The sequence below is a fragment of the Vulpes vulpes genome, chromosome 9 (assembly GCF_048418805.1).
Source record: "Vulpes vulpes isolate BD-2025 chromosome 9, VulVul3, whole genome shotgun sequence".
NCBI lineage: Eukaryota > Metazoa > Chordata > Mammalia > Carnivora > Canidae > Vulpes > Vulpes vulpes.
The window spans coordinates 37,290,156-37,313,856 of NC_132788.1; the positions used below are offsets into that span (position 1 = coordinate 37,290,156).

A 23,701-nucleotide genomic window follows, 5' to 3' on the forward strand; every position below is an offset into this window, starting at 1 on the left:
TCCCATTACTAGGCATTTGTTCAATAGAAATAATAAGCATGGATGAATGCCAAATGCATTATTCTACTGAAAGAAGGCAGTCTGCAAAGGCTGCATACTGTATGATTCCATTTATATGACATTCTGCAAGAGGCAAAACTATTGGAACAGAAAGCAGTGGTCGCCCAGGTGTGGGAGTGTGGGAGTGGGGAGTGACTGCTGGGGGGCATTTTTATTATCTTAAACTGTTCTATATCCTCACTGTGTTGATACTTTGTACTTTGTGAAAAATATGCAAAAATGTTCACTGAAAACGATAAATTTTATTTTTTATGTTGTGCCTCAACATATGTGACACACACACACACACACACACACACACAAAACCTAGACAAATAGGTATATTCTTTTGTTTTCAGGCACTGAGGAATGATTGGTTGTTTGCAGAGGTTTGTAATTCATTGTATTAAAACCATAGAATAGTATAGGTAAAAGGAGTTTGGGTCACTTCATGTCAATTTCCTCATTTTTCAAAGAGGAGGAAATGACACATGACAAGGAACAACTAGCTTTGGCAACCTGATTATGTAAATGAGCTACAGAGGCTGGAATTAGCATTACTTTTTTATTGTTTTTTCCCCCTAATATAGCAAAATAGAGTCCAGAAAAACTCCTGGCATTTTTTTCATTGAACCCAGAAATTCAGCAGCACATTTTCAGATTTGAATATGTAATCTTGAAACTTCACTTTGGTTAACTCTAGGGCAAAAATTCCTGATAGAATTGTTTGCTAAAAATTGGTTTATTATACATAATTAAAGCCAACATTAGCAATATTATATATGCTAATGTTGGCTTAATTTCGTAAACTGTGCCTTACAATTCATAGTTAGATTTTGTGAGAAACTGTAGAACAGTAGTTGTCAACTTTTTAGATTTTGAGCCCATTCTTCAAACTAAGCTCTACACTGAGTCACATGTGTAAGAGAGACTCAGGAGAACTGCTCTGCCTGTGGTGGGGATTGACCCAAACTCAGCAGCATTGAGAGACTTCCATTAAGCACAGTTGGGATATCCACTGCTCCCACACCTAAGTTTGAGAAGAGGACCATAATGATGGTTCACAGACAGATAACCAGCTGAGTAATTCAAGATTGAATCTGGTTCTTGTTAATGGGGCTTATCAACCAGTGGAGTTCTTGAAGAGAGAAATCTATGGCATTTAGTTCAGAGTACCATATCTCTGTCCCGGAAATCACCTATCTCCCTATAAAATGGCCCTTAATGTTTTTGTCTCATTTTCCTGACCATCCTGCTCTCCCCTTTTTAAATCTACCTCTATCTTGGAGGGGAGAAAGCAAAGATCAGAACTTAAGTTTGTTATATTTAGGTGCTCCCAAGGTATTCAAAAGGGAGAGAGAGATAGACAGTTGAGAAAGAATGTAAATTGCAAATAAAAACACGTGAGAATTCCCACACTGAGATGGTGATTGAAGCTGAGGGCGTGGCTAGGAAAGGATCATAGAAAAGTGCCTGACTGAGTTTGTGAAGGCCAGCAGTCAGAGGCTGGGTAGAGGGGATGAATTTGTGTGGATGCCAAGGAGAAAAGCTAGGAGACCATGGTATCCCAGAAACCAGGTAGGAATAGTGTTCCAACAAGAAAGAGATCCAGTGCGAATTCTGCTGAGAAAACAAAGGGAATGAAGTTTCAAAATGTCTACAAGATTTAACAGCTCTGATAGCACCAATAATCACCAGAATTAAGTCTTCTATCCTTTGTGATCATTCTTAATGACTGAAAATTCCTTGAGAACAGACACATTGAATAGAGATTCACTTCCTGCAATATTGCTTTTCACTTAAGAAATGGCCAATAAACAGTTGCTATATTGTAAACTTACCAGATACACTTGAAAGCTTTAAGGTATGGTAGTGGGTGGTGGTGAAAGAATGTTATGTACCCCGTGTATGGTTAAAACTCATAGAACTATACACCTCAAAATGGTCTGTTTTATTGCATCTTAATTTTTTAAAATGTTTTTAAATAGTAATGGTAAGAACCTTTTTCTTAGGTCATGGTGGGCCCTTGGGTTTTTATTATACATTGACTCTTTAAATCTAATATGTATTTCCTAAGTAGTCCTTTGTATTACACAAGAGTTAATGAAATACTGACAATTGAATAAAAACAACTAAAGTTTTAAATAGAGTATTGAAGAGAAATATAGAAAAGTGCCAATAGATAATTTGTGAAAATGCATCTGTAATCCTAGTTGACACTAAAAGAAGGGGAAAAGAAAGCAATAATAAAATCTCTATTGTCTCCTCTTTTTAACAGACAGGAATGGGTCATTTGCGTGTTACAAAAGATGGTCTTCGCCTAGAAGGAGAATCAGAATTTTTATTCCCATTGTATGCCAAGGAAATACACTCCAGAGTGGTAAGAAAAATGATGAAACATTTAAATATTTTGTGTTTTCTGAAAAACAATCATTAAGCACAGAAATTCAACATATCTCAGAAGAGGTTCTTAGAATGTATACATATACACACATTGCTGTTACACTCTTTATAAAAAGCTTGGCTAGAAGGTTGTAAAACATATTTCTGATATTACATTCTAAAAAGGTTCCTTTTTCATGTGCTTCAGATCTGAATTTCATGGCTTCAGTAATTTAGACCATAATAAAAAAGGTTTGGTAATTAAAACCTTTATCAAAAATAATCTAAACTTCTTTCCATTAGTGCAGGTAATTTAAATACACTTTCTCGAGGCATTTAAAATTATCTGAGAGGCTTAGAAAGAAATTAGTTTCATAGTAGTAGGTTCTGTACTAATTATGCTAATTATAGATTATGGTCCTGTAGGATTCTTCATAAGTAGATTAAACATTCCCATTAAATGTGACTTTATAAATAAGTCTACTTCAATATTACCTTCATTTATTGGGAATTTATAACAGGGAGAGCCACACATAAAATATAGTCAGTTTTTGTAATATGCTCTATTTTTCTTTAAGTGATGCTGTGGACTTTGTAGTAAAGATAAACATTTTGCTGAATTATTGATTAGGTGGCATTATTCCAACAAAATGTTGAACTTCATCCAACCATAACTTATCAATTGTATGAGGAGTGCACTCTTCATTTTCCACTCATATTTCTAGATATGAATGTGTATGTCAGTATCTCCTACATGCAGAAGCTCTTCTAGCTACTTTAGGTCAATTGGAAAGGGTATAAAAGTTCAACCACTGAGAACATACATGGTCTTAGAGATAAACCACACCCCTACATGGACATCAGGACAATCACCAAGCTCTACTACCAACCATAATGCGATGTGCTGTAAAGCTTACACATAAATATCAACTGCCCAGGAGAGATTATAGAAAGTGCAACACACATAGTAGCTCTTAGACACTACCATATTCCTTCTGATAATGTCTCTGTTGACAGTAGGAGCAGGCAAATGACCTGGAACGTGACAGGCTGATACATGCATGAGCTCAATTCTTCTTCAGATAATATGTTTATATTAATTGTGATGGCATTTCAATGCATTAAATATCCCTGTCTATGGGAACATGGAGAATGAACCCAAGCTTTTATAAGAGGGGAGGTCAGGTGTGAGAAAAGAATTTAAATATTAGGACTTAGCCACTGCCCCACCCAGAGTTATGTTGGCTCATCCCCTATCATATTTTTGAAGAGATAAGACTAGTAGAAGAGCCTGGTGACTGAAATCAGATGATTCATTCATAGCAAATTTAATATTCTGGCTTTCATAATACTTTTAGTTTTACCAGGTTTTTTTCATTTTCAGCATACTTAACAAAACAGCTAAATTATATAAATTCTTTTAGATAATCATGTATTAAGTCTTACAATGATGCATTGAGGAAATATGTCAAGTGATACATAAAATTATGGGATAATATGTGATCACAAAGAATAGACAGTATCTGGTAACTAACATGGCTCTCTAATAATAGGATTAACTGAACAAAATTACATTTTATATTTTCTGTATGCACTGATGTATTATGTTTCCTTTTCAAAGATGAGTCCAGGAAATAATTTTCCATAAAACTACAGAGATGAATTTGCAAAACACAACACATATTCATTTATCTAATCTGCTGAGGTGAGAGAATTTCTTTATTATAAATATAATTCATCATGGTACTCTGTGCGATTACTCTTCACAATTAACACATAACGTCCTGTCAAGAGCATCCCTGGAGCTCATGATTTCAAACCATCCACGCTGCCCATTGACCTAAACACATAGCAGTTGTGTTTGATAAAATAAAAAGGTGTTTTAGAAACATCCATACAGTCAAAAATGAAATGAAGATGAAACACACAGTGGTAAAGCTTTACTTGAAATGATTATCTTTGAGGTTCACGGTCCTGGAGAGTGGTAGGGACAGCTTACCATCAAAGCCCACAGACGAACAGAGACCAAATGGCACCTGATGGGACTGCTTGACTCCAGGCAGATCCACTGCATGAGTCAGCAATGAAAGGCAGAAAAGAGTTGCACCTACAGCCCAGGCTTGAATATAGCTGTGTATGTGTGGAATGGAACCCATAAAGATGCCAGACCAAGACCCAAGTGTCACTGAGGACACAAGCCCTGAACCACTATTAGAAAACTGAGAAGCCTGGGGGTCTGAATGTAAACGATGAGAAAGTCTTAAGACAGGCTGCATGAGTGCCAAAATTAAAATAGATCCACACAGGGAGCTTGAGACTTGAAACTTGAAACCACATGAGGAAACCTCCATCTAAAATAAGGACACCAAGGGGCACGTGAGTGGCTCAGTGGTTGAGCATCTGCCTTTGGCTCAGATCGTGATCCCAGGGTCCTGGGATCAAGTCCCATATCAGGCTCCCTGCAGGGAGCCCACTTCTCCTTCTCCCTGTGTCTCTGCCTCTCTGTGTCTCTCATGAATGGATAAATAAAATCCTTAAAAAATAATAATAAATAAATAAAATAAGGAGGCCAAATGAACTCTACACAAAAAGAGAATCCACTTCCATCGAAGTAAAAATAACCATTGTGAAAATGACTAGAAGAGCACACTTAAGACTCTCACAGAGATGTACTGTATGTTGGCTAATTGTCTTTAAATTTTAAAAAATCTCACAGAGTTTAAAGCCATTTCTGAGTGGCTTTTATTAAAAGAACAAGAAATTACAAAATCAAAACAGATAAATACAAGACGGAAATAACAGGGAACAGATTTATGTGCTTTTATTGAACAACTGACAAAACTGGGGATGTATATGGAACAGTGGTTTTACCTAACTCCCAAGGTGGTATTACTAGGATATGTGGCTGCCTTTGGGGATATTAGCTCATGAGGATGGCACCCTCATGATGTGATTAGTGCCCTTACCAGAGAGCCCTGAGAGATCTCCCTCATGCCTTCTGCCATGTGAGCTGGAAGGAACCTTCTGTGAACCAGAAAGTCTCACAGGACAGCAAATCTGCCAGCACCATGATCTTAGACTTCCCAGCCTCCAGAACTGTGAGAAAAGCTTCATTGTTTATAAGCCACCCAGCCTCTGGTAGTTTGTGATAACACCGAAGTAGAATAGGACAGTTTTCAAACACTGCACCATGGCAGTCATGATAGTTCTCTCTGAGAGAGGAAACAAATGAGGTGAACCCTAGGACTACCCCAGTTTACTGCCTGGAGAGACTCTCTAAGGCCACAGTGAGGGAGAGGACCAAAGCAGAGGCAGGTCTTCTCTCCAAATTGAGAAGATTCAGTTAGGAGTCCAAGGAAAAGCAGCCAACCTGAGGTTCACAGGGTAGAGTACCATGGAGGAGGAGACCACCACACACTGAGAAAGCCCAGAAATTGCATGGGGTGTGCCCCCCTTGACCCCGGGGCACTGTTAATATTGTGCTAGTTATTTTTGAACAGTGCAAAAAACAGTATTAAGGTCATATCATTGGATAAAACATGAGACGCCAATAGATCTGTCTGCTTCCACAAAGCAATTTGGAGAATTTCAGACCTGCCAGAGTTCCAGAGCCCTCCTGAAACTTCTTTCCTTCTGAAATTTCACATTATCCCTACAGCTTTGGAAGATATTTGGTTCCCTCTGAATGGACCATAAACCTACCTGAATCTCACCACTCAATTCTTGCATTCTTTTTGAAGAAATTGTTTATATAAAACCAAAAGATGATCTGTAATACAAACCCCCCCTCCAGAGCTATGATACCACAAAAGGCACCAATGTGCCCATGAAGCCATTTTATCTTTCAACAAAAAATTCAAAGAACATAAGCATCTGACAAATTTTAGAAATCCCTTTTGAAATTTTGAAAACACTTCACATTTGGAAAATAAGTAACATGGTATTTATCATAGAAAAACTAACCATTCTCTGATTTACCTCCTAAATATATATCATGTCCTTGACATAAATAATAAGAAATGAAATTTTAATTCCTTGGAATAGAAAAAAACAATGATTAAAAGTTGATTATTTTAGATCTTCACTTTGAGAACTAATGTGGTATATTGTGCCTAGTGCACATAAGCAGCAGAAACCCAAAAGAAAAAAAAAAGAAACCCAAAAGAGTATTATAATTTATTTTTTTTAATGTTAGGACATCTACAGCAACAAGGAAATGAATTTTGCCACCAACCACATCAGCTTAGAAGAAGATCTTGAGCTTGGAATGAAACCTCAGCCCTGCCATCCCCTTGAGACCCTGTACTTAGAACCAGGGTAGACTCTTCCTCGACTCCTGACCCTCAAAAAAAACTATGATATAATAAATTTGTATTGTTTGAAACTTTGGGGGGAAAGTACATTCATTTACTCTTTTCATGTAATATAATCCAGGATTTTAAAATACTGTATAGTGTCACAGGATCTGTGACTATGGAGAAATTATCTCATATAAATCCTAAGTTTATGTATGAATATAAAGATACAGTCATTTTAAATAGTATGTATTTGTCAAATTTTATAAATGCCTTCCTAGGACTCATCTCTGCTTCTGCAGTCAACTCAGAATGTGACGGTCAATGCACGCAACTCTGAAGGAGAGGTCACAGGCAGATTAAAAGTGGGTGAGTCTGATTTCACAGTGCTTGGCATGTAATTGTTCCATGGGAAGCTGTGCTGAGTGGATACAGTTTTTTCTCTTCTAAAAAATTCAGAGTTATTTATGAACAGTTAAATTATGAGTTTTCTAAATATCATACTATGTTGACCACAGAGAATAGTTGGCATCACAGGGGAGACAGTCTGAAGTATTCTAATTAAAATTATTTTGATTCTAAGAAATAGAGGACCATTCAAGGTAGTAAAAGAAACAGTGATTATTACAGAATGCAAAAGAATCTGATCTGAGACCAAAGGAACTAAAGTAGTTTTTTTTAATGTGTTAACTAATGTTATTATGGTAATCATTTCACAATATATACAAATATCAAATTATCAAATTGTATGCCTTAAACTTACAGAATGTTTCTGTCAATTACATCCAATAAAGCTAGGGAAATCCTCAATATATATTAAGTAAAATATCCTTACCCAGAAACATGCATAAAACAAAAACGAAGTTATGTATTGATCAGTTGGTGAAAATGTGAAAAGAGGCTCAAAGGCACCTAATCCTTTATTTCCCCTAGAAGCCTGAGGAGGCGCCTGGAAGACTTACTCGTTTAAACACTTGTTTCTTGATTTTGGTAATGTTGTGATCTCAGGGTAATGGGAATGAGCCCAAGTCAGGATCCATGCTCAATGAGGAGTCTGCTTGTCCTTCTCCCTACCACACTTGCATTTCTCTCTCTCTCTCTCTCTCTCAAATAAATAAATAAATAAATAAATAAATAAATAAATAAAATCTTAAAAAAAAAAAAAAAGAACCAGCGCTAAGAGCCAAAAGATCTCTCTCTCTCTCTCTCTCTCTCTCTCTCTCTCTCCCTCCAAACCCCCTCCTTCTCCCTTCCTTTCTTCTCTCCCACATAACCCTCCTTTCCAATGTATCTTTGCCCATTGTTTTCACTTGGCCGCATCAGTTCTAACTCTGTAGGCCCTACAGAACCTCTCTGGTTCTTCACCTGATTGGCTGTAGTTCTCAACACCAACCACCTTAGTTTTCAATTGCACAAATTCTAAATTCACAATAAACTACTCTTACTGGTTCACCTAATATGTTTAACCAGCTGCCCTTGGGTCAGCAGTCCACACCCATCCAACCAGCTAAAACCAAAGAATAATCTCACCAAGGAGTGAGATCCCATGGAATCTCACATGGTGATAACAAGGATTAGAGAGAAAGACCATAGATGGAGGAAATGACAAAAGAGCAAACCACTCAGTAGATGGAATACGTACCCATTCTCTATACTATCAGCAGTCTATAGATGTGCCAAGTCCAAAAAATTGGGTGGCCCTTTGGATTATGGGAAGACAGGTAAATTGTGTCCTGCCAACACAAACTAGTAACTTTCAGTGTCTCTTTTCTAATGGCTGTTTTTACAAAACAGAATGTTACATTGGTAACTACTGCCATATAATTAACCTAATGGTTCCTTTTTATCATACTAATACAAGAGTTCCGTATTATATGTTCTTCTTTAATATTTATAACTTATTCCTAATAATGAATATATCTCTTGCTTAAAAGTTTGTTTGATCACTAAGTTCAGTAAAATTCTCAGTGAGTCTAGAGATAAATCTGAGTTTACCCAGCATACATGGTCTTGAAACTTATCTAAATCAAATCGTATTTTCTTAATGAATTATGTAGTATCATGATTTATCTTTCACCTTTATTTCATAAAATTCTTTGTAACTTTTAAGTGTTTGAGGGATTTTTGCTCATCTTTTGTCATGTGTTCAACATTTATCGGATGCCTAATATGCTACTTTCTATATGCTGTTAAGTACGTAATAACATATAAATAATATACATGTATCTCTTAGGAACTCCAAAATGAAAAGATTCCTTTTACACTCCTATAAAATTGTTTTAATACAAATACTGCCTCATTAATTTTTTGTTGAATGTGGATTTTCATTTATCATACAAGAGAGTTAGACATAATATAAACCTGTCTCTAATTGCATGAATGAAAAAAAAAATGAAGCTGTGGAAAGTTCATTTGCTTAAGAAAACATCACTATGTAGCAGAAAAAGCCAAACCAGGAGGTAGTACAAATTAGCAGTTATCAGGGATTAGTAGTTAACAGGAATGAGTAGTTAGCAGGAAAAGCAAACCTCAGGACTTATTTCCATCAGTCAGGAGTGTAACACTCCCTCTCTCCAACCAGATATCCCTAAATTATTGCACACCAGTAACTTCCCTAGTTCCTGCAAGTATGGTTACCATTTTTGTGACCAAGAAATGTACTTTAAAAAAAAAACAGAAAAAAAAATTTCCCATTAGAATTACTTTAGTTTAAATTAACCTTAAATCATGAGTTTTAACCATGGTGTTTCATGCTTGAGATTGTGTTAAAATGAGTGATTTCCTAATAAACTTTCACTGGAAAACCTCTTTTATATTAAGAACCCTGAATCAGGGAATATACCACTCAGCTCACCAAGGTTATTTTCAAGTAAATGACTTCCCATAATCACAGTCATTCCAGCCTCATCTTTTCTGAAAGAAGCTAAATTTAGCCAACCTGGATATTAAAATGTAATTTCTGTGAACTAAGCAAATTAATCCCACTTAATTAAATGAACAATTGTTTATTACAAAACTACTGAAAAAAATGGCAACCAGTACAGTCAAAACCAAAAGTTTAAATCCCAAAAGAAATCAAACATTGGCAAGTAATCAATAGTAGCTAGCATTTCAAATCCTTGAACTGAAAGATACCAATTCATAGCAACAGTAATGGAATCTTACTAATTCTAAGTGCAGCTCTGGTTTGCACAGTTAATTTTCTTTCAATTTCAAATAATAGAAATGAATTTTGTTTAGCTTAAAAATAAGACACTCCCAGAAGTAAGCAAGCAACAACTCAGATGAGCTGGCCAGTTTTGGCAATTGAGTTTAACGAGAACTTAGCCAGTGGAGCCTGTGGAGCACCAGCTTTCCAGCAACTGGCAGTAGATACAGAATGTGATCCAGCCAGACCACTGGCGTCTACCTTGAGTGATTTCTATAGCATTGTAGTCGCTACCAATCCAAGTGAACCTATTCAAACTACCACCAAATAAACCCAGTGGAGAAGCTGGGGATGTTAATGGCACTGTTTGGTCACTGCCACCCAGACATACAAGTCATTTTCATGGGTGCTGAAAGAGACCCTCTGCTACAATCACACATGTCTTTGATCCAGGTCTTCGAATAGCAAAGCTGAGAAATAAGAATCTCATCAATCCATCAAGTTTGTTAGGGTTCTTAGAACTTCTGCATTGCCATGATATGCTTCTGCAAAAGACTTTATATACTCAGAGTGTGCCTAATATAAAGCATATAAGGTAAAACAGATGAATAAAGTGAATGTAGTATTACAGAATTCCATGCATGCTTGATTACGAGATAGCAGTGTACCTGCAGCCAAGATATCTTTCCATGTGATGATTTTTAACTCAATGGAAGAAATATTAGAAATGAAGCCAAAAATACCAGCATTATCCCAGCTGCATATTTCTCTGAAGTCACCAAGATATTGCTGCTTTGAAATCCTTCCTAAAGAAATAAGAGAAACAGGGTAGTGACTCAGGATCTGAGGATGAAGGACCTTGTAGCGCAGTGTGCCACAGAGAAGAGAAGCCCCCAACATACAGTTGCAACAGGCTATGAATCTAAGAATGTACTCAGGAGACAAAAGCAGAATAACTGAGAGGTTGACTTTTCAGTTGTTCGCTTGATTAATGATCTCCCAAGTTCAGCAAATGAATTGCTAAAGCACAAAGCATGCTCTGAGAAGAGGTTTGAAATGAGGGTGATGTTTAGAGATGCTGTCTTCAGATTGATGGGAATTCATGGGCTTTAGCTCTTTAACTTTGATCCTTTTGTACCTTTTTCAGAAACCTTTGTTTCTGAAACCCCTTCAAAGGGAAAAAAACCAAGAGTCTTCTGTTAGCTGCACAAGTACATCAACATTGCTCTGAGGGCAACAATTTTGTAATTGACAAAAAGTCTAGGGAAGTCATGATAGTGATAATCAATGCTATCCAAGATAGCAGCTCGATATCCTTTCACTGAGATCCCTCCAAGATCTACCCGGTGTAAAACACACAAAGAGAAGATTGTGATGACATCTTCTAGAACTTTGATTTGGCTTTTCTGAGCACCATATCCTCAGATGTTGCAGGAGATTCTGGGGTGAGTCTATAGAGGTCTTGAGAGAAGCAAGAGTGCAAAGGGGTGCCTGAGTGGCTCAGTCCATTGAGCATCTGACTCTTGATTTCCATCTAGGTCATGATCTCAGGACTATGAGATTAAGCCCCATATTGGGCTTCATACTCAGCAAGGAGTCTGTTTGAGATTCTCTCCTTCTCTCTCTGCCATTTGCATATTCTCTCTCTAAAATAAATTAATAAATCCTAAAAAAAAAAAGAAGCAAGAGTGCAAGAATATGAAGAATTTGATGCTAGATTACATCTCCAGAGCAGACATTCTAGAATTGAGAAAGAGGTAGAGAATGACAAGACATAGGTGGGAAAGTACCAGTCTTGGGGCAAGAAGGATGCCAATGGTGAGTGGGTTTACATGTGTCACTCTTTACTGAAGAACAGTGAGAACTTGCCAAGAGTCTGACTAGTATGTTCACAGAGGGGTGGAAAGCCAAAACTTGTGCCCTCAGAACACTTCTAACCAGCGCTGATCTTACAAAGCACTATTTTGAGCATGCAGTTGGAGTGCAGGAAGCAGTTCCCTGTACCTGCAGTGAGCTCTCCACTTGCTAGCTGGGAGACTGTTTGGAGAGTAACCTTGCATCTTGGACATAAAAATCATGGTGTGTCCTCAGGAGAATGTGCAACACCTTGTTATTATAATGCAGATTAGGGCTCCATTATGATCACAACACTTCATTAATGAAGATGATAAAATGGCGTAGTGACCAGCTGGGTCACCTGCAGCATCTTTGACTGTGTCTCCTTCAGAGTCATGTGCTTCTGGCATAGGAAAGTGTGGAAGAACCTTGAGTCTATGTCTACGCCAGAGCCTGAGAGAACTTGCTCATTCCCTAGAACAGGTTGTTGAATGTCTGTGGAACAGGGAGCAGGGATTGTGGATGACACCTACAGGAAGCCACTACCTGATGACACTTGGAAGTGATTGTCTTTAACATCACAGGCATGACACTTTGAACAATATAGAGATGCACACAGTTGAACTTAGAAGTAGCAGTATTGGCTTTATGTAATAAAGGAAGCATTTTTAACTTTAAAAAAATTAGGCAGATTTTAATCCAGAAAGATTTCCAGAAAATCTACCTAGATTTGCTTCCAACTGAGGAACAAACACAGTGCTGCCTCAGGAAACCCAAAAATGAAATATACTGAAATACCACCAGTAGGCCCAGAAACAAGTGACTTATACTTCAGGATATTGAATGTTTTCATAAGAGCCCAAGTCTGTAGAGCACACAAGATTAACGAGTACAGTGGCTGGAAAGACAGACTAAAAATAGTATGTTAGGAAGAAAACCCAAATGAATTCACTTTCCAGTTCCAAAAAAAAAAAAAACCACAAAGGGGAAGACCTTTATGATGAGGCATTATAACCAGAATACCCAGTCTGAAAAATAGATTTTCCCTCAGACAAAAGGTAACACCACAAGATGCATGTCTGAAAAAGAAGAAATATAGAATGAATTTCTTCCCAAGCAAGTTTTCCGTTCTGGGTATAATGTTAAATTTGTATAATTTTTCTGAAAACTAGTAACTCAAAAAATATTTGCTTATGTTTAAAAGTTTTGAAGTTCTACTACATTTTGAAAATTTTACAGTAAAAAAATAAAAGGGGAACTTCTTTGAAGGAAAACACAATGTTTATTTAGGAGGATGTGCAGATGGGTGAAGGATGCCTGCAACATTACTGTGTCAATGCTGTACAAAAAGATATAGTCAGAGACATGGCAAAATATAACAAATATATATATATATACACACTCCTGTTGACCCAATAATCCCACTTCTAGGAATCTATCCTGAAGATACAACCCCAGGAAAACAAAATATATGTGTAAAGTTCTTCTCTGTGGCAATATTTCTAATTGCAAAGCATTGGAAACCACTCACACATCCATATGTCTGGGTAAATGGCTGAATGGCCAGTATATCCATGTGGGAGTTAACATGTATCTGTAAAAAAGGATGAGGAAAATATCTAAGAGTTGATATGAAGTTCTGGGATGTATTTGTAAGCAATATAAGTAAAGTACAGAAGAGAATCTACTGTATGCTACCTTTCATGGAAGTAAGAAAATAATATAAGAAAATATATATGTGTTTGCTCATTTATGCACAAGAAATAAAGGATAAACATGAAATGTAGAGACTGATTCTTTGCCGGGTATATATGGGAAGAGGGTGGGGGAATGAGCCTGAGATGGAAGGGGTGAAGAGGAAGTCACACATCCCATTGAAGCTGTCAAGGATTCTGTATGTCAGGAAAACCTTGGTTGTATTTTCACCAGCAAAACCCTCAAGCCAATTTTGCAAACTTAATTGGTCAGAACATAAAACCTTCCTTTATTTCCTTCATTTTTCATTTCCTTCTTTGTACCAAAGCCTTTAATGAAAAATATTACTTTACCCAGATAGCTCTTATTTTTATCAGCAAGGTAGAATTTTTATCTTATTTCTTAAAGAACTCCAATGGAGGATTATTGCTTAGCTCTAATAAGTGTTCAGCTAGGTTAATAAAAACCAGTAGAATATTAATAAAATTTAAAAGCTTAATTAGAAACCCAGTTATTTTAAGAGATGACTATCCCTATGATTATGGGCTTGTCATCACTTGGTATATTAATAGTGTTTTCTAAAGTGAAAACATATTTAATTTTTTTACATATTTAAATTTAACATTCAATGTCTGCTTGTATTTAATAAAACAAAGATAGAATTTTATTCACCTCTGTGCCTTTACTCAAGTATTTCCCTCTACCTGGCATGTCTCATTCTCCTTTCATCAGGGAAACAGAAACTCTTTCTTCAAGGTCAGTTCAGACATGATTTCCCCAGGGTGCCATTTCTGAGCCTTGGAATAGACCATAGGTTCCCTGTCAGGGCTCTCATTGGATCCTGCCCATGCTTGTATCACAGCACTTCCCAAATTGTCCTGAAACTAGGTTCATATGCTTTTCTCTTCAGTGGGCTATGAACTCCTCTAAGTTGTGAGCTACATCCCACTTGTTTATGTATCCTCAATTCTTAGCACAGAACCTTGAACATGAAAAACATGCCATAAATTCGTGCTGAATAGTACAGACTCACTTTTTTGCATTTTCATTTTTTAAGTTTATTTTTTTTAGTCATCTGTACACCCAACATGGGACTCACAACCCTGAAATCAAGAGTTGCATTTTTGCATTTCCTTTGACTTGAGTAAAGGTTCATTTGACTTTGCTACTCATGAAAATTATGCTCCTAAACTCGTTGTCTAGTTCATCACTGTATATGAACCAGTAGTTACAGAAAAAGTATCAGTCATGTAGTTAAACCCCTTTTACCTAATAAAACCTCCTAGAACTGTTATATGAATTTCCAGGAAGCTCAACAGAGAGGTCTTACTGGATAAATTATTCCAGATTTTTTTCTCCCTGTCAATTTTACATACCCATAACTGCATATTCATCATGTAATGTAAAGCAATATTTATACAATAAAGTATAAGATATAGCAGTGGCCCAGAAGAGGTAAAGGGTGACACTGAGTCCCTGAGTGACTGAGACTGGGTAAAAGTACAAAGAGCAGAAATACAGGCAAGTATCTAAAAAATAAAGTCTGGCTTCCTTAAGGGAAAAAAGATTGAGAGAGGAAAAATGAGTTCCACTTTATAACTGACACACATACACACACCACACATACACACACACACACACACACACACAGACATATTTAAATGAAGAATCCCTGAAGACTCTTGCAATACCAGTTAATGAAATAACATAAGAATATGTTGTTGACCATATCCAAAACTGTTTAATGTATTCATTGAAGAGCTTCTATTTCATTTCTGGTTAGGTATCTATCAACTTTAATGAGTACTAGGAAGGATACAGGGACACACACATAAAAAGTCTAAGACATCCATTCATTTTCTCAGTATCTCTCCCAGATAAGACTATAAAGCTAACACACAAAAGAATTAGGAAACACATGTAGCTCCTTGTGCAAATGCTGAGAGCTGCATTCTGGAGAGATTAATCCATTATGCTGCCAGGGTTAGAAAGACTGGAAGCACAAAGATGAATTAGGAAACATGAAACGATGAACACCTGAGAGTAGGCAAGGGTCACATATGTTCTTGGGGACACAGTATCCCCAGTGCCCATCACATGGGAGTACCCATTAAATCTTTGCTGAGTAAATAATGAGTTGGCAGGCAATGAGTCTAAAGCTCATCTGATGAGATGAAACTTGGAGGGGAAAGTGATACCTCTGTCACTGAAATATAAAGAAGGAAGGCATGAACGAGACAAAAATGACATAGGGGAAGGGAAAGGACAGAAACTTGAAAGTATTTTTCCACGGTGATGTCTGTTTCCTCCAGCGTGTAACAGTTGAGGACCTCTCCCAAGAATAAGGGCACAGGAGGAAATCTGAGTATGATTCATCTTCTGGGTTGACATTGGTCATTGAAGTGAGCCATTCATAAAATGATCTTTCACAAATCTCACATTTTCAGAATACATAATCCTTAGTTGGTTAATATTCCAAAGATTACAAATTTCAATAATCTGAGTAGAAGAAATATGTTATTTTAGGTAAGTTGTAAAGTTGAAAAAACCTTTGGATAGCGTGTCCATTCATATATTTGATCTAGATTGGCACATTTATTTAGTTTTTTTAATTTTTTTATTTGAGTTTAGTTGACACACAATGTTACCTTCATTTCAGGTGTACAGCATAGTGATTCAGCATCTCTATACATTATGCTTTATAGATTTAAGCTTAGAACTTAAAAAAATTAATCATAGAATTAAAAAGAACTATTGGTAACAGATTTTATATATTTAGTAATTTGGTATTGCTGGGTGATATGACATGTAAACATAGAGATTTCTGACACTACATATAGTAAACACTTCATAATAAACTGTTTTAATGAATTGTTCAGGTCCCAAAATGGTAGAGGTCCAGAGTCAACAGTTTCAGATCAACTCCAAGGATGGCAAGCCACTGTTTACTGTGGATGAAAAGGAAGTTGTGGTTGGTACAGATAAACTTCGAGTAACTGGTATGTGATAACTTTTCTTAAAATTGAGATGTAATTAACATAATATTCAATTAGTTTCAGGTATACAACATAATGATTTGATATCTATATCTATTGTGAAATCATCACCACAGTAAATCTAGTTAACATCAATCTCCACACACAGTAGCAGATTTTTTCTTATGATGAGAACTTTTTTTAATTGCAGTGTAGTTAATACACAGTGTTGTATTAGTTTCAAGATCTATTCTCATAGCCACTTTCAAATATACAATGCAGTATTGTTAACTATAGTTACCATGCTGTACATGACATCCCCAGGACTTATTTAGAAGTTTGTACCTTTTGACTCCCTTTACCCATTTTGCCCAGGCCCACCCCCCACCTTTGGCAACCACCAATCTGTTCTCTGTATCTATGAGTTTGATTTCTTTTTTATATTCCACATGTAAGTGAGATCACACAGTATTTATCTTTCTCTGACTTATTCCACTTAGCATAATACCCCCATGGTCCATCCATAGTTGCAAATGGCAGGATTGATGATGTCTACTAGCATTGCTGAATTAAGTGGATTAGTATATGAAGAAGACATCAGAATTCTTGATAAAGTATTATTGCACTTCTTCAGGCAATGAAATCTGTACAGAAAATAGTCCAAGAAACAGGACCAATTGTTTCAAACCAAGCCATCCTACACAAGGCATCGCTTAAGTGAAACTTTTCTTAGCCTAGGGCTCCTTCCAGGTCTTGATGTTAATTTTAGTGGAACAGGTGAGAAAAATTGATAAGCAACTAGATTATTTATTACCTGCGTGTATGTATCAGAATGACCTGGAGGGCTTATCAAAGTGTATGTTGCTTGGCTTTATCCCCAGAGTTTCTGAATCAGTAGGTCTGGAATGGGACATGAGAATCTGCATTTCTTATAAGTTCTCAGATGATGCTGATGCTTTAGTGCTAGGGACCACAGGCTGAGAACCACTCCCTAGGCTGACTTGTCCAGAAAAAAACATGAAAAAAACATGTTGGTTCCATATAGCTGCTCTCCCTGACATGCACATATTTCAGTTACCTTCTTAAAGATAAGTTATATTCTTCTTCTCTTTCATAGTTATTTTTGTCTGAGGTGCAAATTTCTTCCAAACTCCCCTTCTCTCCAATGAAAATAACTAGAGCAAATATACTACACCTGTAAGTACTGTGTACTTTCCTTGTCATTATGCCACTATAACAGTATGGAGTTCTTTTCACCAAGGCAACCTCAAGTGGTGAGTATATGAACAGTACAGTTTTGATCCAGACCCTGACTCTTTTCATTTTTTCAGTATGTTCATAGCTTCCCTAAATGTTGTGATTAAAGAAATGCAAGAAATTTTACAGTTCTGACTTATCTCCTTATTTCTGGGGTGTTACTCCCTCTCTATAGTGTATAGCTCAGAATTTCTCAACATTAACACTACTGACATTTTGGGCTGGATAATATTCTTGGTGTAAGTGTGGGGCTATCCTATGCATTGCAGGATATTTAGCAAGTATCCCTTAACTTTTTGCACAGACTCAGTAGCATTATTCTTTCCCCAAGGAAAGACAATCAAAGGTTATCCTCAAGGGTTATGACAACCAAAATGTTTCCAAACGTTGACAAATGTTTTCAGCAGGATGAAGGAGTTGCAAAATCACCTCTAGTTGAGAACCACTGATTTACCTTAAGCCTAGACTATTTCTCTGGGCTTTACTATCATTTATGTATTTATGATTATGTATTATGATTTAATGTGTACTATCTGCTAATAATTAAGTTAAATACCTGTAGTACAAAATAATTAAGACATACTTCCTTTTACATAATGTTCATTTTAGCTGGAGAGCTTTTAACATAAATTAATTGGTTGGACACAGTCTGCTAAGGATTGTAATAGATGTTTGGGCCAAGAGCTATAGCCTGGAGAAAGGCATCAGTTGTGCCAGAGTGTGATAGAAAGAGATACAGAATGAGTCAGACAAGGTTTCTCAATGAAAGAGGAATTGATCTGGTCCTAGAAAAATGCTTACTAGGTTTATTAGGAAGAAAAAGTGATGTTAATTGTTCTAACCACAATGTAGAGCATGAATGAATATTAATAAATGGATATTAATAGACAATTATTAAAAATAAGAGTGGAGGGGATCCCTGGGTGGCTCAGCGGTTTAGCACCTGCTTTTGGCCCAAGGTGTGATCCTGGAGTCCCGGGATCAAGTCCCACATCAGGCTCCTGCATGGAGCCTGCTTCTCCCTCTGCCTGTGTCTCTGCCTCTCTCTCTCTCTCTCTCTCTCTCTCTCTAGTGAATGAATAAATAAAATATTTTTAAAAAATAAGAGTGGATAACTTTTTGAGAACCAGACTGAATTCCAGTCCCAGCTGCTCGACTGAGTAGATGTGTGACCTGGAACAACTTCAACCTGTCAGTGCTTCCCACTACAGCTCTAAGCATCTTTACCCACTGGTCTTTCATTGACTGGAGAATATTGTACAGAATGCAGCAAAGCAAGGAAAAATTGATTGTGAAATAAAATTGCAAGTCTTGCAAAAGATTCAGGGTTCCCAGAAGTCAAAAGTGATGTAGAAATATTGAAATCACCAACAAAGTCAGTAACAAAACAAGACTTGGAAAATCAGACTTGCCAGAGATGGAAAGTATAAAAATTAACAGAGGATGACATGATAGGTACCTCAAAGATCAATAATTTTACTATCCCAAGATTAAAATATTCATCTTTGAGAAGACCGACAGTGCTATTGATTTGACTGTTATGATGATTTTACTGCATATGTTAAAAATACAAACAATGTCATATTGTGTCACTGTGGTAGGCAGGATTCTAAGAATGACCCCCAGTGATCTTTGCCGTTACAAAATTCCCTCATCTCCGAGCATGGAAAGAATCTGTGAATGTGATGAGATATCACTTTCATAATTATGTTGTTTCTGTGGCAAAAAAAGAGTCTGTCCATCTAAGGATTAGTTCTCAATGATCTATTCTAATCATATAGGCTCTTTGTAAGTAGAGAGTTTTCTCTGGCTGGTAGTACAAAGGGAAATCAGAGAAATTTGAAATGCAAAAAGGATTTGCTCTCTGTTGCTGTATGAAGATTGAAGGGGCCATATGACAAGAAATGTGGTAACTTCTAGAGTCTTAGGCTTTAGATTGACAGCAAGAAAACAGAGCCTCACCCCTAAAACCACAGGGACCTATATTCTACCAATAACATGACTGGGCTTGGAACCAGATTCTTACCCAGAGACTCCAGAAAAGAGCCGTGAATGGCTAACACCTTGATTTTGGCCTTGTGGTTAAAATCCACATAAAATCTAGCCAAGCCCACTGGGTAGGACTTCTGACCTACAGAACTATGAGCTAACAAGTGGTTACTGTTTCAAGTAGTTAAGTTTGTCATAATTTGTGGCACAGAAAAATTTAATAAAGTCATCATACAATTCCAACTGTGTTAGAAAAATTTCACTAAAAAACAAAACTTGATTTATTCTTTGTTCATTTTATATGATTTCATAGTTATTTATAACTGTTTTGCTAAATATAAAATATAATATTTTATAAACTTTGATTTTTAAAAATAAATTCCCATTAAAGCTTTTTCCACTATTCACTATAAAAATTTGGTCTTGTTTTAAATGGATTGATTCCAAGTAGCCCTTGGAGTTTCTTGGAGCAGAAGCAGTAGCAGTTGAAAGCCAAGACAAGAGGACTGATAAGAGAGACAGCCAGTTTCACTCTGGGGACTGGGAAAGAAAATTAAATGCTTTGCTTTACTTTTGTCTCTCCTGGTTACTTACATAACTACCCTAAGCATGAGATGTAAGAGGAGGAGTCAAGTTGCTCTTTCTTCAAGGTGGCACACTCCAAATTCTTGACTTGTGCTAAATCCTCATCTTGACTCTTGCATGAAATGTTTTCTTGCCATTACCTTTGTCTAAGTACTCAAAGAATAAAATGAATCTTCTCTTCAATTCTTAAGCAGATTCCATTTGCAGGTGATATAACTGGTATGTATAAAGTCTCCTAAAGATTCAACCAAAAAAAAAAAAACAAACAAACTGTTAGAACTAATCAGCAATTTCAGTAAAGTTGCAGGATAAAACATCATGCAGAAGTCAGTTGCATCTCTATACAGTGATAATGAAACATCTGAAAAAGAAATAAAGAAAACCATCCTGTTTACAATAGTATCAAAAACAACAAAATACCAATGAATAGATTTAGCCAAGTAAATAAAAGATCTATGCAATGAAATCTACTAGACTTTGTTGAAAGAAACGGAAGAAGGCACAAATGGAAAGTCATCCCATATTCATGGATCAAAAGAATCAATAATGTAAAAATGTCTATACCACTCAAAGCCATCTATAGATTCAACTCAGTCCCTGCCAATATACCAATGGTATTTTTCACAGAAATATGAAAAACAATTTGAAACCACAAAAGACCCCTAATAGCCAAAGTAATCTTGAGGGGAAAAACAAAGCTAGAGGTATCACACTGATTTCAAACTGTACTGCAAAGCTAGAGTAATAAAAACAGTATGGTATGGCATAAAAATAAATACATAGACCAATGAAACAGAACTGAGAGCCCAGAATTAAACCCCCCACATACACAATCAACTAATATTCAACAAGAAAACCAAATGAGGAAAGGATAGTCTTCTCAACAAATGGTATTGGGAAAACTGAATAAATACATGTAGAACAGTGAATTTGGTATCTAACATGGCTCACAAAAATTAACCCAAAATTAATCCAAGACTTGCACATAAGAGCTGATGCTATAAAACTCCTTGAAGAAAACACAGAGAAGATGCTCCTCAATACTGGTCTTGGCAATGATTTGTTGGACATGGCACAAGAACAAACATCAAAAACAAAACCCAAAGGGACTCTGTAAAACTTGAGGCTTCTGCGGAGCAAAATAAACAACTAACAAAATAAAAACCAACATACAAAGTGGGGAAAGGTTTTACAAACCGTGTATCATATAAAGGGTTAGTAGCTAAAGTACATAAAGAGCTCATTCAAATGAATAACGGTGAGAATAACAAAATCTCATACAACTCAAAAACAAACCAAAAAACTCAGATTTTAAAACAGGCAAAGGAACTGTATAGACATTTTCCCAAGAAGACATCCAAATTTCCAACGGATACATTAAAAAATGTTCAATACCACTACTCATCTGGGAAATGCAAAGCAAAATCAAAATGCAGTCTCACATTTGTTAGAATGGCTTTCATTGTCAGTAGAATGTAAATGTTTTCCACTGTGGAAAACATTATTAAAGTTCCTCAAAAAATTTAAAATAGATCTACTATATTATCCAGCAATTTCATTTCTGGGGATATATACCCAAAGGAAATGAAAACAGGATATTGAAGAAATACATACACTCCCATGTTTATTGCAGCATTATTCACAATAGCCAAGATATGGAGACAACTTAAGTGCCCATCAACAGAAGAATATGGTAGGTACATACAATAGAATATTACTCGGTGATGAGAGAGAAGACATCCTGGCCATTTGCAACAAAATGGATAGACCTTGAACACATTATGCTAAGTGAGGTAAGTCAGACAGAGAAAAACAAGGACTGTATGATGTCACTTATATGTGGACTATAAAAAAGCCAAACTCATAAAAACAAAGAATGAAACAGTAGTTACCAGTGGATGGGGATGAGGGATGGGACAGATATAAGGATACAAACTTGGAACAAGTAGTAAGTAAGCCCTAGAGGTCTAATGCATAGTATAATGAATATAGAAAACATATTGTATTATAGTTATCAAAACTGCTAAGAGGCTAGAACTTAACTATTGCACTCGCTAAAAAGAAAGGACCATTATGTAGCATGATGGAGGTGCTAGTTATCACTACAATGACAAATATATAAATGTTAACATGTTTTATACCTTACAATTTTTACACCTTTTTTTTATGCCATGTTATATGGCAAATATATTTCAATAAAGTAGCATTCTTTAAAAAGTCTTAACATGGACGCCTGTGTGGCTAAGTGGTTGAGCATCTGCCTTTGGCTCAGGGCGTGATCCCGGGATCCCAGAACCAAGGAGTCTGCAAAGAGCCTGCTTCTCCCTCTGCCTGTGTCTCTGCCTCTCTGTGTCTCTCATGAATAAATAAATAAAATCTTTTTTAAAATTTAAAAAATAAAATAAAAACCCTTAACTTTCCATTTAGACTCTCATCAGCTAGGAAATTGAAGAATTGTTTTTAAACCATATTTATGGAGGAGATTAAATAATTTCACCAACTCACTTTAAAACTGACCAAGACCTTTACACAGTCTCATTTTCCCCCTAAAAATAGAATTAGTTACCAAGTGACCAAAGTTAGCATGCCCTTTTTGTTAACCCCAATTATAGAACACATTACTGGACTAGCATCAAAATTTCATCTTAACAAAAATTTTTATGCCATTGCCAGAACTGACTTCTGGCAGAAAATACACTTTAATTCCTTCGCAGTGATTTGCTAGGCTGGGTTCATTCCCCAACATTTAGTAAGAAAAACATGGACCTGCAATGGTATCCAATTCCTCTAGAGGAAAACAAGATTTACTGAAGCCAGTTCAATTTCTTTGCACCTGTGCAGCTAAGCAGGCTTACATGAAGTCAGAAGTGATGGAGCAGAAATGCTGGGGTCACTCACAAAGCCACTGATAAAAAAGAGGATCTGGAAAGTAAGATTTTAGCAGCTGAAAAAAGTGAATATAAACAAAGATGATAAGTCCAGGTCCTTTAAAAAGACATGAAGACAGATGATCTAGAAGATGCTAAGAGATCACCCTATCCTTTAAGAACATATGCAAGATCTCTAAACACTGTAATGTGAAGCTCTGTGAACAAGTTGATGATTTGGCCCATTGTTAACAATCTCCAGCTGAAAGGATCAAAAGACCTAATTAATTCTGGCTTAAATGATAAGAATTTATATTATCTTACATGAGAAGTCTGAAGGTAGGTTAGCTCCAGTTTGATTATGTCAGTGGTCCAGTAATATTTACTCTAACTGTGCTTCTCTTAAGTGTGTGACATTCCCCTCTTTATTTCAGTATGACTCCAACAATCCTAACCATCACTTCCTTGTGTGATGACTCCTCTAAATTTCTGTAAGACCTTGATGGCCTCTTTAAATCTTCCAACCTAAATTCTCACATCAAATGACTTACATTTCTCTTGAAAGTGGGGCTTGACTGGAATTTATTTTTTTAACCCCATCTAAAAAACTTTAGTTTTGTAATGAGGAGTTTA

The 23,701-nt window shown here is 36.4% G+C and overlaps 1 protein-coding gene across 2 annotated transcripts in view; it reads left to right on the plus strand.

The window, feature by feature from the left end:
* SGCG (sarcoglycan gamma) overlaps positions 1-23,701 on the plus strand; it is a 125,964-nt gene that overhangs the window by 82,953 nt on the left and 19,310 nt on the right. For both annotated transcript variants that reach the window (XM_025996664.2, XM_025996665.2), the window contains exons 3-5: positions 2,318-2,419; positions 6,998-7,085; positions 16,275-16,394. In XM_025996664.2, the coding sequence (XP_025852449.2) occupies positions 2,318-2,419; positions 6,998-7,085; positions 16,275-16,394 (310 nt within the window). The remainder of the gene's footprint in view (positions 1-2,317; positions 2,420-6,997; positions 7,086-16,274; positions 16,395-23,701) is intronic.